The sequence below is a fragment of the Parasteatoda tepidariorum genome, chromosome 3 (genome assembly GCF_043381705.1).
Source record: "Parasteatoda tepidariorum isolate YZ-2023 chromosome 3, CAS_Ptep_4.0, whole genome shotgun sequence".
Taxonomy (NCBI): Eukaryota; Metazoa; Arthropoda; class Arachnida; order Araneae; family Theridiidae; genus Parasteatoda; species Parasteatoda tepidariorum.
This window is the reverse complement of record NC_092206.1, coordinates 60,705,436-60,720,463: the sequence shown is the minus strand read 5'-3', so window position 1 is coordinate 60,720,463 and position 15,028 is coordinate 60,705,436. Positions and strand designations below refer to the sequence as shown.

Here is a 15,028-nt window from a genome sequence, read left to right as displayed (position 1 = left end):
TTGATGTAGATGTGTTAATAGGAAAGAAAAAAAACATTGGTATTTACATTTTTAGGAAATCTGGGAACACATCAGCACTACTAATTTAACTTTCACCTATGAAGCCCGTGCTCTTTATTGTTTTTATATATATTACGATCGTCGTTCCATTTTGTTTCTTTTTGTAGTATACTGAATAACACATAGTAGTTTAACATAAGAATAACATAATAGTTAGTTTAACTTAAAGATGTCATGTTCAGTCAATACTAGCATAACTCAATAATTTCTACAAAGTCATGATAAAACAAATTAAGGCCGAAATGTATAAAAGGTAATTAAATTAAGGGGAATGTGATCGTTAAGGAAAGTGGTAGTACAATGCTAATGTGGGATAACAATAACCCAATGGGTTCAAAGGGTTACAAAGTGTGAGGTTTGGACAAATTGGATGATTTGGTATCACCAAATTTGGAAAAGGGGCGAAATTAAAGTAAAATTAAGATTAAAGATAAAACGGTAAAGTAATGCTATATCCAAACAATATATATGAGTTAATACAGTAAGCTGATGTTTCCAATAAGAAAAACTAATAAATTCACATTTATGCATGCCCATAACAATAATTGAAAGGCACTCACCCTGTACACATAGGACATTTTAAAAGACAACCATCAAAAGAAGACAAATGAAACACATATTTTTAACTTGCGTTTAAGATTTATTTAAGAAAAAAAAATCTAACAACATAACTAGTGGAAAGACGTCTTTAAAACAATTTTTAACATTAGGAGCACCTTTAATACAAATGGGTGACGAAAGAAATGATGTCATGTAGAAAAAAAAGGAAAGCGAAAAAGGTTTAACTATTGAAAAAACATATATAGAAGGAAAGCTTAATTTAAGAGGGTCTTTAATATAAAAAAAAATTAAAGGTAAAAAATGAAGCTATTAGAATTACAGAAATTAATTTCACAGATTTAATTTAAATTATAGACTGACTGAGAAAAAGATGTAAAACATAAATTTCCTTGACACGGACCGAAGTCCGCATCTTGGAGGAAGAAAAAAAAAAGGAACTTGCAAGAAGGAGGCACAAAAAGAGAATGTATTCACAAAGTGACTTAAAAATTCCGTAAGGGGAAGTGCGATGACCGCAATGACCATGAGAAAGGTCAACAAGAAAGTTAAAAATAAAATTGCTAAATCGAAAAAAAGGAATAACGTTTAAAGAAAAATCAAAGGCTTAGGTAAAATTAGAAATTAAATTGTCACATTACATTAAGTGTAAATGCGACATGGCGACTGATTGTTTAGGTGAGAGGCACATTAAAAAATCTGCAGGACAATAGTTCCCCGCTTTTAACGTCTCTGATATTAAATCAAAATGTTTGATGTATGTTTTTTTAAAAAATCTAACCCCTTTTTTAATTAAGCATTCTTTATTAAACATAATTATGTATTTAGTTTAAGCAAAAAATAGCTAATTGTAGTTTTTGTACATTTATAGGGATTGTATCTGGAGTACAAAATTACTATGACAAATGATCATAACAGCTTTTGGTTTAAGCATTTTTCAGCAGATGAGTTTTGTAAGTAATTTTTTTTTGTATGTATATTATTATCTTCTATCTATGCTTATTTTTATCAATTGTCTTCTCTCTGTTTCATGCTATTGTCTTCGTCTATTCTAAATATATTATTGTGTTCTTAGTATGGTTTCAATTCTGAAATGACTTCAAATGAATATTGCTAAGACTACAGAAAAAAAAATCGATTTCATGTTTATAAAGTTCATAACATTCTATGTTTATTAAGTTATTTCATGAATTTTAAACTCTAAGATATGCAATATAATCTTATAACTAAATATTAATTATTTTGTATATTTTTAGACATATTGCAGATAGATATTAGTTTTTTGCTACTCTACATTGTTTTACTTCTCTTGTCGTTTATTGAAGCTGGTAAGATACTCTTATGGCAATAACTTCTATTATTCAATTTAAAAATGTGTTTACTTTAGAGTGATGGTTCTCTTTGACTGCAGTGAAGAGGAGTAAGAATCGTCTTGGATGGGAGTTAAGTTTATCCAATAATTCGAAAAAACGTGTATATAATAATTAAAAGCCTCAAAAACTGAAAAAAAAATCTATGCAAAAACGTTTTTATGTTTTGCCCAAACGCTGCTGATATCAATAGGAGCAAAAGAAAAATTAAATTATTCTAAAATCGGTTTATTTGAGAATGTACGAGGCTCATCCAGAAAGTAAGTTTCCCTAATTTATTTAAAAAAAGAACTCACACTTTCGGGAACATATTTATTGGCAACTAGTACAGCAATGTTTCAGCTATTTTTCAACTTAGCCACCACCAAAATTGAGACACTTGTCGTATTGTGGGATCAACTTTTGTATCCGTCTGTTGTAGAACTCTGCCGCCTGCGAATGGAACCAGCATGTGATAAACGTCTTCAGCTCTTCGTCGTTGCCAAAACGCCCAGCGGAGGACAGGAATTTCTTGAGGTGCAAGAAAACGTGAAAATCGCTGGGAGCAATATCAGGGCTGTAGGGTGGATGATCAAACAACTCCCTGCCAAATTCCGTCAAAACAGCTGCTGTGCGTCGGGCCGTATGTGGATAACCATCGTCATAGAGGAGCGCAACACTTGCAGTAAGCATTCCACGACTCTTGTTTTGAATGACAAGTCACAATTTCCGCAGTGTTTCACAGTAACGGCCACAGTAACGGTAGACGTCTGTCGCATGCTGGTTCCATTCACAGGCGGCAGAGTTCTACGACAGACAGATACAAAAGTTGATCCCACAATACGACAAGTGTCTCAATTCTGGTGGTGGCTAAGTTGAAAAATAGCTGAAACATTGCTGTACTAGTTGCCAATAAATATGTTCCCGGAAGTGTGAGTTCTTTTTTTAAATAAATTCGGGAAACTTACTTTCTGGATGAGCCTCGTAGCTTAAAAAGTGTTTTCTCATCCTCATCGGACAAGCTGGTGTTTTGATGATTTTAATCCCTTATTTTCTTTTCCCGACCTCAATAATGAACGATAAATGTTGAAAGCATTTTTCCCCTTCATTTAAATATTAATTTAAGTTTTAAAAGTTATTTCATTTCAGTCTCTAAAAGGATTCTAAAAATGTGTAGAGTGTAAAACGTAATCGTGGGAGGACTCACTATTACTGTGATAACTTTGTAATTTTATCATAAGTTTAAGCTTTACTAATTTTAAGTTTATTGTTGATTATAGTTTTGTAGCTGGAAATTATAACACATTAAATCAAAATAAATTATGCAGGCTAATACCACTACACTCTCAGAAAAATAGGTTCAAAGTTGAACAACGATATCTGTACTTGAAACCATAAAGGACTGTGAATTTGCTGTAATAGAGTGTTCAATTCAGCTATGTTTCTGTTCCGTTCAAGTTAAACTATTAATAATATTATTATTTTAAGGCATAATGCTTTGCAAATTTTTAGCAATCATAATAAGGTGTTAAACTATGTTTTAGTTCTGTTCAAGTGGTACCATATTACATGTAATTAAGTTTAATAGGTACGATAATTAATAATTAGTTAATTATCTAGCCATATTAAGGTTGCAGGAAATTAGAACGATATTATTGTACAAAACGATCAATAATTTCTATCAGATTAACGTATGCCTTCCATTTTTCCCCTCATACCTCGCATATGCAAAGTTGGAGTATGATTTTGGGTTGAATTTTTAAGTCTCGAAAATTTTGTGGGAGTTTCCCCAAGCTCTTAGCGCCAAGTTCCTTACTTTTTGATCACCTAATCATGATACTATTAGTATAACATTTAATTTGAAGAAATGTTCATTAATTTGCAGATGCTCTTCGATCCAGACATTTGTTTCATCGCACTTATGCTCTCTACCTTACTTCAGTGATTCTCGAATGTTGTGGTTTATCATTTACGTGTGCCTATTATGCGAATCTTGCAAAAGAAGGATATGCTCTAATGGAACTCAAACTCTTGGGTAAACTTTATAGATTGTCGCTTTAACCATTTTTTTAAAAATAGTGTCGACGCTCGATATGACTACTTCTGTCTCCAAATAAAGCTAAAACAACGAACCAGTTAGCCTGCCTTTTTAAGTATGTAGAATTTCGAGTATCTCGAGATTTAAAATCGTATAGTCAAATATCAACACAAAGTATAAGTATATACGTGAGGCTGATGACTTTAATTTTTGCCTCTTACATGTACGCTCTTACAAATTTTAGGTGTTTTCGGGTATATTTCAGATTTGACGAAATTGGGTATAATAGTGAATTTGTTTTTTTTTTTAAAAAAACGATTATGTCGTCTGAATACAACATATGCTACCATTTTAAACTAAAACTTGTCATTAGCTTAATAGCGCTGTTGAAGAAGTGTAAACATCAAATATGTAATTTATGTATACGTTTAAACCATTTATCCGCTGTTTGATCGCTTTTGGCTTTTACTAATGGACCATGTGTTGGCGAATGTTTTTTCAAGTTGTCACCCACACAAAAATTGGGCTCTCTTTGACTGATAAGGACAAATTTTAATATCACTATGTCAAAAATATAGGCAATTAAAAATAGGTCACAATCTTTAACAAATTCGACTAATTTATATTATTTTTGCATCGGTCAGTATCTTTGTTATCCAAACAAAATTTAAAAATACTCACGAACTCTCGCATTCAATGAAATTTCGCTATGTATATAGTACTCATGATATTATATTTTTGATTTATTACCAATAATGAGTACGAAATTATCGTATTCGATAATTATAAACACTGATCACGATATTGGTGAATTTGCTGCACTTACATATATTATTAGGAGCCGATGACACAGTCAAAAATATTGACATTTAACGATATATAACGATATTTTCCTATTTTAGCCATTACTACTATTATTTTTACATTACTCATATTTCCGTTACTCAAACAAAATTTAGCAATGCTCACAATAATGATTGTACTCAGTAATAATAATAATATGATATAATATATAATATAGTATAACATTCATGACATTATTTTTCGAAACTATTTCGTTAAAGGGGGCCGTAAAAAATTGCCAAATCGTGGTGTGCTAATTCGGAACCCCATGAATCTTTCTTTCACAAATTGATGCATTCTGAAAGATCAAAATTTTGAATGGGGACATTGGACATTTTAATGAAAATTCTGTTTTCCAAAGTCTTTTTGCATTAATGTATTCTTCATTAAAAGATTTTCAAAAAAATAATTAAAAAACGATGGGAAAAAGAGATCGGTTGCTTATTTAATTTAAATCACCCCTTTTTTTTGTTTTTGCTTTATGGAGTGTTTATTTTAAGGTCTAGAACATTTCAATCAAGCTCTAACAATTTTTGCCGAGTTGTCAATGATAATTGAGATCGGGATTTCCATAAGGAACACACCTCCTGTTTTGTATCCAATAGCTATCTTCAATTCGTCCGAACTTTTCAAATTCTGTCTTCTGTGTGTATTCATATCTTTTGATTTCAACTATTCTGATATATTCGAATCTAGCCATCTATGCTACCTATTTAAAATTGGCATGAATTTTCAGGATAGCCCAATATGTAAAATAATTGTTAATGAACTTATGTTTCAGTAGCACGATAAGAAAAGGTAACCATTATAAAAATTTCTTCTCTTCATTTTTTAGGAAAAGTGATTGAAGCTCTCAGTACATTGTTTTTACTTGTTCTGCTGATTTTAATAGCTAAGGGTTATACAGTCACAAGAGGAAGATTAAGCAAAATAACATATTTTGAAATATTTGTTTTTCTGTTCTTGTATATTCTTGTGTATGCAGTGTTATTCTTATATGAAGAACAAGTAAGTCTTTATTAAATGTTAAAATTAGCATTTTAATTAAACCTGGGAACATGCACCACTTGAAATACATAATAACTAATACTCAATCCGACATATAATGGCAGGAAAAAAATCTTTTCATAATTTTTCTGTTCTAAATAAATTAAAGAATAATGCAAAGATGCTATTTATACAAAAAATTGACATCTTTTAAAAAATAATAAGCAGGTAAAAATGTTAATCCGTTCTGCTTAGGAAACGAGATATCTCTCAACAAACTTTAAAATGTGTAATAAAGTTCGACAAGAGATGGCGCTTCTGAATGGAAAAACTATATTTCCGTTAATTTCAACAAAACTGCTTGTTTGGGCATCTGTTAACAATGTCCTTGTACTACACCACGCTGAAATTGCAGATGGCGCTAGTTGTTGACAAATTTTCAACTAATTTTGAATCTTAGTGATATTACCCGTTTTCCAACACAGATTTAAAAAAAAACATTTATGTCTCTTTTTTTCTTTTTTTGACCTGATATGCAGTATGATTACTTTTTTTAAAAAACTTTTTTTTTGCAATAATTCAAGATAAATAAATTGTTCTCAAATATTTTTCTTTCCAGTTCTTTGACCCAGGAAAGGTTTTATACATTTATGAAAGTCCAGTAGGTTATGGCATAATTGGATTACGCTTAGTTGGCTGGGCTTGGTTTGTGTATGCTGTCACTTTTACAATGATACACTATCCCGAGAAATCAAACTTCTACACTAAGCTATTTTTACTTTATTCGATATGGTAAGCACAACAAAATTTTAAATTTCTAACATCGAAAAGAATTTCTGCATGACACTAATTCTCTAACAGTCAGAGAGGCGCAGTGTTTAATATTTTGCGAACATAATCAAAGGCTGAAATACAAGGGATTGTTGTTAATTTAAGCGCAATGTTCAGACAACTAATTGAACTAAAATTTCGATTTCAATTGTATTTACAATTACATTATAGATTTAAAATACATACATTGTTGAAAAAGCATCCAAATTAAAAAAAAAAAAAAAAAGACTTTCTTAGACAGGGATAGAGCGTTTCAGCGTTTGCCTCCCAATGAAGTTAGAATTCCAACGATAGCTGATCGTTACGAATTCTGTTCCCTGCTCGTGCCGATAACAGTGATGACATAAAATATTCTCAACGGTTGACGGATACGAGTTAGAATCCCCTGGATGCGGGTTAATCCTAAAATTTTTTTGTGATTATCCTTACTGTTTAACGCATATGCGAGATAATTCTATCAAAAATAAATAATAATTTTTTTTTGTCGTATACCTGTTTAGGCAGTGGGGTGCGATTGTTCCTGTTTTTCAGTGGCGCCATCTATGGCCAGGAATTCGACTTCTGCCACGCCATTCACACAACCACAACCCGCTTATAGGGCGGGTCACACTCACCCACAAAGGAGAAAGAACATGGAACACACACAGAGAGAAAGAAACATCCATGCCTTGGCCGGGATTCGAACCCAGGACCTTTCTGATGCAAGGACAGTTCCCTGCCCCCTACACAGGCCGGTCGGCAAATAAATAAATAACATGAACAAATAAATATAAATAAAAGCCTCCACGGTTTCTAGTTAATCCCATTACTTGATCTTGGAGCTACCTTGTCTTCCAGGTTGGGCTCAAAATTGCAAGGCTACGAAGCCAAAAATGGGTCTACTGTTAAACGCTGGTAATAAAATAAAATAAAGAATAACAAGGTAAACTAGTTTAAACTAATTTAGCGCGCTTAAACACCACAGATTTCAGGATTCTTAAATTATTCTCTAAAAAAGTTTAAACATGTAAGCAAAGAAATGGGAAGTTTAAGTGATTTAAGTTATTTATTAGATATAAATGGCTAAAAATAGTTATTATAATAATAGGCTAAAAATAGTTTTTATGCTAATAGTTTTAATTTTTCATTTATTACTGTCACAAAATTTCCTATATTTTTTAATTATTATTGGTTGTATATGGGTTTTTTTCCCCAGGAGAAATAAAAAAATAAACGCTCTAATAATAGGTAAGCATATTTTTGGAACTTTTGGACACCCTTCTCTTTCCCTTGTGACACACCTTTTCTACCTCTAAAAAAAGCGAATCGCAACATTCCTTTAACATGTGCTCAAGCAGATTTTTTTTCTTTCACTAACTCGCATTACTTTCGCAACTTAAAAAGAGATTTATTTGTTCAATCTTTGGTTCAATCATTAGGGATTTTAGATTTTTACGTAAATATTTTTTACATTCCTTATTTCCCTTGTCAACAAATAATTGCAAAACGCAATCCCCATTCTGTTGTTAGAGGCTTCAATAGAATTACATTACATTGTTTAAGCATATTCGTTTATAGACTATTTTTTTAATATATAAAACTGTTTGTTTTCTTTCTAGGTTCCTCGCAGCACCAGTAGTTATTCTGGTTTCAACTTATGTTGTACGAAAGTGGATTCGAGAGAAACTTATCAACGCCGTGGAACTGTTCATTTCAATATCAGCTCATTTCGTTTTCTTTGTAAGGAAGAGCGTTATTTGAAAATTCTCATATAATTTTCATATATATTTAAGAACTATTATTAATCAAATTCAATAATACCATTCATTATATTCATCATTTGCCCCGCAGTGGACTGTTCGTAAAGACACAGTTCCCAGTAGAACACTGAAGTCAAGCATCACTGGCTGCGGTCAGTAAGCGGGTGCGTGATCACTTTGATCAGCCTGTGTAGATACCGAGAGTGCTGTTAACAGTGTCCTCGTTAAATTGTTCTACCGAAAACTGCTCGATTTCGCATGCAGATCGTCGGGCTACCAAAGCAGGGGAGCCATACCCTCTGCAGAGGATCAAAATTGCGATGGCATGTCTTCGGATCATCCTCAAGGATGTTCTCCAGACTGTCACCAATAGCCCATTGTGCAGCTCAATTGCGACGTAAATAAAAGTACCTACCCTCATTCATCATTTCATTTTACATTCATTATATTATGATATTCATCATATTATAAAGAGTTGTGTTTTATGTTTGTCAATGTTTAAGATAAAAATTCCTAATTATTGATAGCTTTTTAATTAAAAAAATAACAATGAATATTTTAAAATTAATTTAAGAAGCTGTATATTTTACTTTCCTTATCATATTAAAGGTTTTAGCATGGCAACTTATTAGAGATAAAAAAAAATGGTTTACAATTTTATCATCTTATAAACAATTCAAGATAAATGTGGTTAAAATTTTTAATATTTTATAAAACAAACTTTTTTTTAACTATCAATAAAATTATTAACGGAAACACTATTTGTATTTCAACATTAAAAAGATAATATTGTGATATGACGCGATTATTAATTAATTGAGTTACAAGATAATGGAGGCTCTTTAAAAATTACTTTTTGTAAAAACTCTATATATATAATTAAAAAAAACTATATTGACATATTATATATAGTTATAAGTATGAAAATTCTATTTAATACGCCCATCCCTAGCTTACCACGGATAATGGGCTTTGATTCAAAGACTGGATATCACTTTGAGAGAGTCTTAGAAAATTCACTCCGTTTCTGAGCCGTGATGGCTCAAGGGATAGAGCGTTTGCCTTCCAATGAGGTGAACAGGGTTCAAACCACAGTGCTTGTAAATTATCCTCAGTGGTAGAAGGATCAAGGGTTACAGTCCCCCTGCCATCAGGCTAACCGTGGGAGGTTTTCATAGCTTTCCTCTTCATGTAACGCAAATGAGGGTTAGTTCTATCAAAAAGTCCTCCACGAAGGTAAATTTCTCCCAATACTTGAATTAGGAGTTCCCTAATCTTCTGGATTGGGTTTAAAACTACAACGCTACGGAGTTGAACATTAGTAGTCGTAGACCCAAAATTGGGTCGGCTGTTCAATGACGGTTACGAAATAAAAAATAAAATATAATATTCCGAACAATTTTAGAGTTACAACGCGCAGTTGGGGAGCATGCTGCGGTGGCAGGGTAATTACTACCGCCATTCGCTCTTAGATCTAAATCATAGTAATTCAAGCCCAAGATCCAGTATTGTCTTAGAATCATCCATACAGATGAATTTCAGAGTGTTACCAATATCATATTAATGTTTTTTTTCCCCAATGCCCACCTGGAGAATGACCTAAGTCATACAGGCATCTGAAGGGCAGATTTGTTGGCCACTCTTATCATATTAATGTAATGCTAGAAAAATATTGACGATGAAATCAAATCTGAAAAATATAAGCTTAATATGTATTGATTTTTTTAAAACTTTAAATTTTTTTTTTAAATTTATTTTTAGGTTTTGACAAGACCCTCTAAAGCAAAAGAGAACTTTCCTTACCCCGTGAGAACATCTCAAGTACGTATTTTGCACTCCTATAACACCAGTACAGCGTTTTGAGTATGTATTCTATCCATTGTAATAGCTGTTAATAGCGTGGCCATCAAGAGGGTCATGACCCCAAACATTTAGTTAAGAGANGAGACGATGAGGCAACCACAAGCACTTCCACTGGTTCAAGAGGTCCACGAGGGAAAAATGCACAATATTATCGTTATTACAGAGCACGGAAGCGAGCGGAGCAGGAAAAAGAGTCGTTGAATATAACTAGTGATCCTTCTACTACTGCTGATTCTTCGTCGCAGGTTGCTAAGTTTAACTTCTTCCGCGCAGAAGGACTCCACGCACTATTTTTATTTTTTAGAATTAAAAATAACCCCTTTTAAAACATAAATTTCAAATTATTTTAGTTTTAAATTATTTTTTTTGTTTTACAACAATTTCTGATTATAAAGATATTTTTAACTCTTAATGTCCAAATGTAAAAAGGTTTTATAGTTCACAAATCCAGTTTATTTGGTATTTTTTATCTTTCTTCCATAACGAGTAATATTTTCCCGTATTCCTTCCGAAACAGGGAGCTGATTTCGGTTTGCAAAAATCTGTTTCTTTAGGCGAAATTTCCAAGGGAAACAGCTTTGGTAAGGGTTTTATTTCTTCTCCATGGATTGTTTTCAATTTCGCAGCTCTTGGTATGTCATCTTTGGCGGGATATAACTCTAAGACAACTGCTAAAGGCCAATTTACTGTTTTGACATTATCATCGCCAATAAGCACCACGTGTCCTTCTTTTAAATTGTTATTTGATTCTTTACCACGCTGAACAAGTTGAGCCAAGTATTCTGTTTTGAACCACTGTCTTAAGTTTTCTCTGATATTTTGTAAATATTGATATCTATTGTTCAAGGTTGTATTATCAATTTTGTCTAGATCAGTAACATCAGCACTTGTCAAGCTATTTAAAAACATGGCTGGCGTTAATGGTGTTAAGCTATCTTCATCAAACACATATGTCAAACGTCTTGAGTTTATTATGGCTTCGCAGTCGCAAAGAATAATATTCAACTCTTCATATGAAAGCAATGCTCTACCGAGGATTCTTCTTAAAATTTCCTTAGTCATTCTTACCATCCGCTCCCAAAATCCTCCGCACCATAATAACTTCGAGTATTTCCTATCATCTTCAGATATTCCAATTTGTAAAAATGCTTTTCTTATATCTGATGTTATCCCATAGGAATACTTCCTAAACTGAATGAGCATCTTTGGAATATTCTCTAATAAGTTTGGTCCACTTTCTAAACAAGAATTTAAAGATGTTCCATTACCATCTTTGGAAGACGCATGAAATGCGGGTCTCGGTTTTGTAGTTTGACTCGATTCTTTTTTGACTGCTTGATGTGGTAAATAGTGACTTCCTGGCTCTTCACAATTTTCATCTATTTCAATGATGCCTTCTTGAAGCCATTGTTCCAGTGCTTTATTATATTCTTCGAATTTTCCAATTCTTTTAAATCTTTTTGTTAGCATCACCAGTCTACTTTCCGCATGTTGGCGATTATTGCATTAGATATGAGGAGTATCCTTCCATGGTAAACTAACCACATATCTACCACTTTCATCTGTGCTAACAGTTTGTTCAAAAAATTCTAAAATTTCTTCATTCTTCATTTTTGTTGTTTTAGCTTCGGTTGGATCTCGTATTCCAATAGTCTCCAAGCTCCAAAGGTCTTCAATGCTGGGTTGCAGAATAAGCTTAAAATAGTGTTTGTTTTTTCTTCTCCGTGTTGTTAACCCATTATTGTCCACCCAAGCCGAGTTTCAATAGCCGTAATATTTTCATCCAACTTTTCAATTTTACCCGTGAGAATTTGAGGCAATACATCCGCACCTAATAGCACTTTAATTTCTAAAGGATCGCCCCCAACTTCTGATGATAAGTTAATTAATTTTTGCTGTAGAATGGAATAAATGTTTTGATTCTTTAATCTCGGTACGAAATTGCATATCTTTGTCTGAGCTAACATTGGACATGTAATTTTGAATTGACCATCTAGGGATTTTATATTGACATGTGTTTTTCCTGACTAGTTTCTATTCCGCCAAGCAATAAATGGTTTAAAGTTTCTTCTCCAACTATTGGCAAATTTAGCTTTTTTACCCCCTTTGTTTTTATATATGACCTTTGGGAACCGGAATCAATCAAAACTCTTGAGAGTCTACCTGTTTTATCTATGCCCTCAACCTTTACTATCAGTGTTTGCATCAACGTTTCACCCTTTTGTTGATTAACAAGAGTTTTAGAACTATTGCTATTTTCATCCTTTTTTCCTTTAGTACTTGACTTTTTTTGACTTTGGTTTTCACCATTTTTTATGTTCCAACACATTACTGTCAAACGTCTTCTATTACAAATTAAAAATTTAACAGAACTTTCACATTGCTGTGTTGGATGCCCGATTTTCAAACAAGGGAAACATGCTCTTTTTTCTTTTACAACAGTCTTTATATCGTTATAATTTAAATTGTGTAACTTGAAACATTCCACTGAGCTATGTGAATCCTTGTCACACCATATACATTTAAACTTTTTGAAATCACTCGTGTAATTCCTTGAATCACCAGAATATATACAAGCGGCTGTTGGTGGAACTACATCAAAACTTCCTTGGCTACCGAATCCACTACGAGCTATTTGTAGGCGTTCCTCACTTTCAACTTCAATTCTGAGAAATTTCAATAATTTTGTAAGATTTTCTGTGCTGGCATTTGTTTCTGCGGATGATCGAGAGCTCTCCCAAGCCTTCAAAAGATCCTCTGTAAGAGCTGATTCTACTAATGGGTAAAGCATGGCGGCATAAATATCGCTTTTAACGCCAAGCGATTCCAGAGCTTATAACTGTGTTTCCAATTAATCATACAATGTAGCCAATGGCATGTGACCTTTTTTTGTGGCCTGTGCCAACACTAATCTTAACAATTCTCTGATATAGATTTCGATCATCAGGTCATCGCTTGCGAATCTTGATTTTAGTTGAGTAATTGCTTTTTGATAATCTCGGCTTGACGGTGGAAAACTATCCACTAGTTCTTTTGCTGATGACCCGGGAATCATTGCTTGAACCAAATACTGAAATTTATCATCATCATCGATGGTGTTGTCCTCATGTATTTTACGGAACTGTCCCCAAAATCCGAGCCAATTTTTTATTTCTCCATTAAATTTTTGTAGTTTTAACACTGGAAGCTTGTATTTTCTCTTCATTTCCGCACTATTTTATGAACTTGGTTATCCATCCTTGGGCGTCCATCACCAAACGAAGATTAACAGTTTCTTTTAAGTACGCACATCTGTCAATATGTTCTTCATTGGCTTCAAAATCATTTTCATAATCATCGTTATTTTCTAGTTTTAATAAATTTTACAGAAATCTGAGTTTGCATATTGTTTAATCTTTCGAATTTATTAGTCAATTGTGATAATAAAATCGTTACGCGATCCATTTTAACCTCCGTATTCGATAACTCTGTTTCTAAATTATTGGCAGTTAAAGTAAATCCTTGGCGCAATGGCTTTCTTTTATTTTTCTTCCATTTATGAAGTGAAATATTAATTAGTTTCTGATAGTTCCACTTACTTTCGTTTCTTTTGTCCTTTCTTTTTTATGCTTGGCTCTTGAATATCACACGGACGCCACTTAATGGTGCGAAGTTGAACTTTGAATTTTATGAACCATATGGGACGACGACTCACAAGAAGAAGAAAACAGGTTGTTTGAGACAAGAGCACATTTATTTATAGGACGAAGACATTTTATACATATAATGACAAATAGGAAGAATAACTACTGTTGCAGGGAGAAAATAATAATAAATTCATTAATTGATTAGCATAAATTTGAATTTTAAAGTATTTAAAAAAAAGAAAAGGGGGTTGAATCTAAATTAACGTTAGAGTGATTTGGAGGGATGGTACAGGGTTAGGGGAAGTATAGTGGTAGTATAGTGTTGTGTCGCAAAAACCGTGATGGGCTCTTGAGGTCAATTAATAGGGTGGAGTATAAAGAAAGAGATAATAATCGGAGTAGTAAAAAATCAAAATCAATTAAAAGGAAAAAAAATGTTAAACAATCATTATAGAAAAGATGACAATCTTACAGTCAAAGGGAGAATATAAGATTTTAAGTGATAGGTTATCGTGACTCATATACATATATATTGTCTTACATTACACAAAGAAATAATATTTACATCCTAACATTTGAGAATCTGGATTTGGAACAAAAAAAAGAAAAAAATGTGTGTTACTCACCCATTACCAGTTGATGCACTGAGAGTTGATATTATGAAGAGAATGTGAACAGCTTGGACAAAATATAAAAACAGACCGAAAGTCAACAATTTTGGTCGACAGAAGAGATTTATTTTAAAATTAAAACAAATAAACATCAATTACAATACTCGAAAAATTGTACATCTTAACAATAACCGAACAATGGCTTATGCCGACACGGCATTCTGCACAAACTACAAAGTGGTGGAATGAACCGTAGCCTATAAAGTTAAAGTATTAAATTCTAAAAAAAAGGAGGTGACATATTACTAACATTAAGGACACAATAAAAAAGAGTTTACAAAAATAATGAAAGGGGTAACAATTTGTTACAACAAACTAACAAAAAAAGGGGGGGGGAAGAAGACGCCAAATAAATGGCGGATAAATTGAACACTATATCATTTTTCAAAAAAAAAAAAAAAAAAAGGAAAAAAAAAAAAAAAAAAAAAAAAAAAAAAAAAAAAAAAAAAAAAAAAAAAAAAAA

General features: G+C 32.5%; 1 protein-coding gene across 1 annotated transcript in view; it reads left to right on the top strand.

The window, feature by feature from the left end:
- LOC107447762 (transmembrane protein 145-like) overlaps window positions 1-15,028 on the top strand; it is a 31,235-nt gene that overhangs the window by 12,638 nt on the left and 3,569 nt on the right. The window contains exons 6-12 of the mRNA XM_071178708.1: window positions 1,490-1,571; window positions 1,875-1,946; window positions 3,853-4,002; window positions 5,684-5,856; window positions 6,455-6,627; window positions 8,265-8,385; window positions 10,167-10,226. Of these exons, the coding sequence (XP_071034809.1) occupies window positions 1,490-1,571; window positions 1,875-1,946; window positions 3,853-4,002; window positions 5,684-5,856; window positions 6,455-6,627; window positions 8,265-8,385; window positions 10,167-10,226 (831 nt within the window). The remainder of the gene's footprint in view (window positions 1-1,489; window positions 1,572-1,874; window positions 1,947-3,852; window positions 4,003-5,683; window positions 5,857-6,454; window positions 6,628-8,264; window positions 8,386-10,166; window positions 10,227-15,028) is intronic.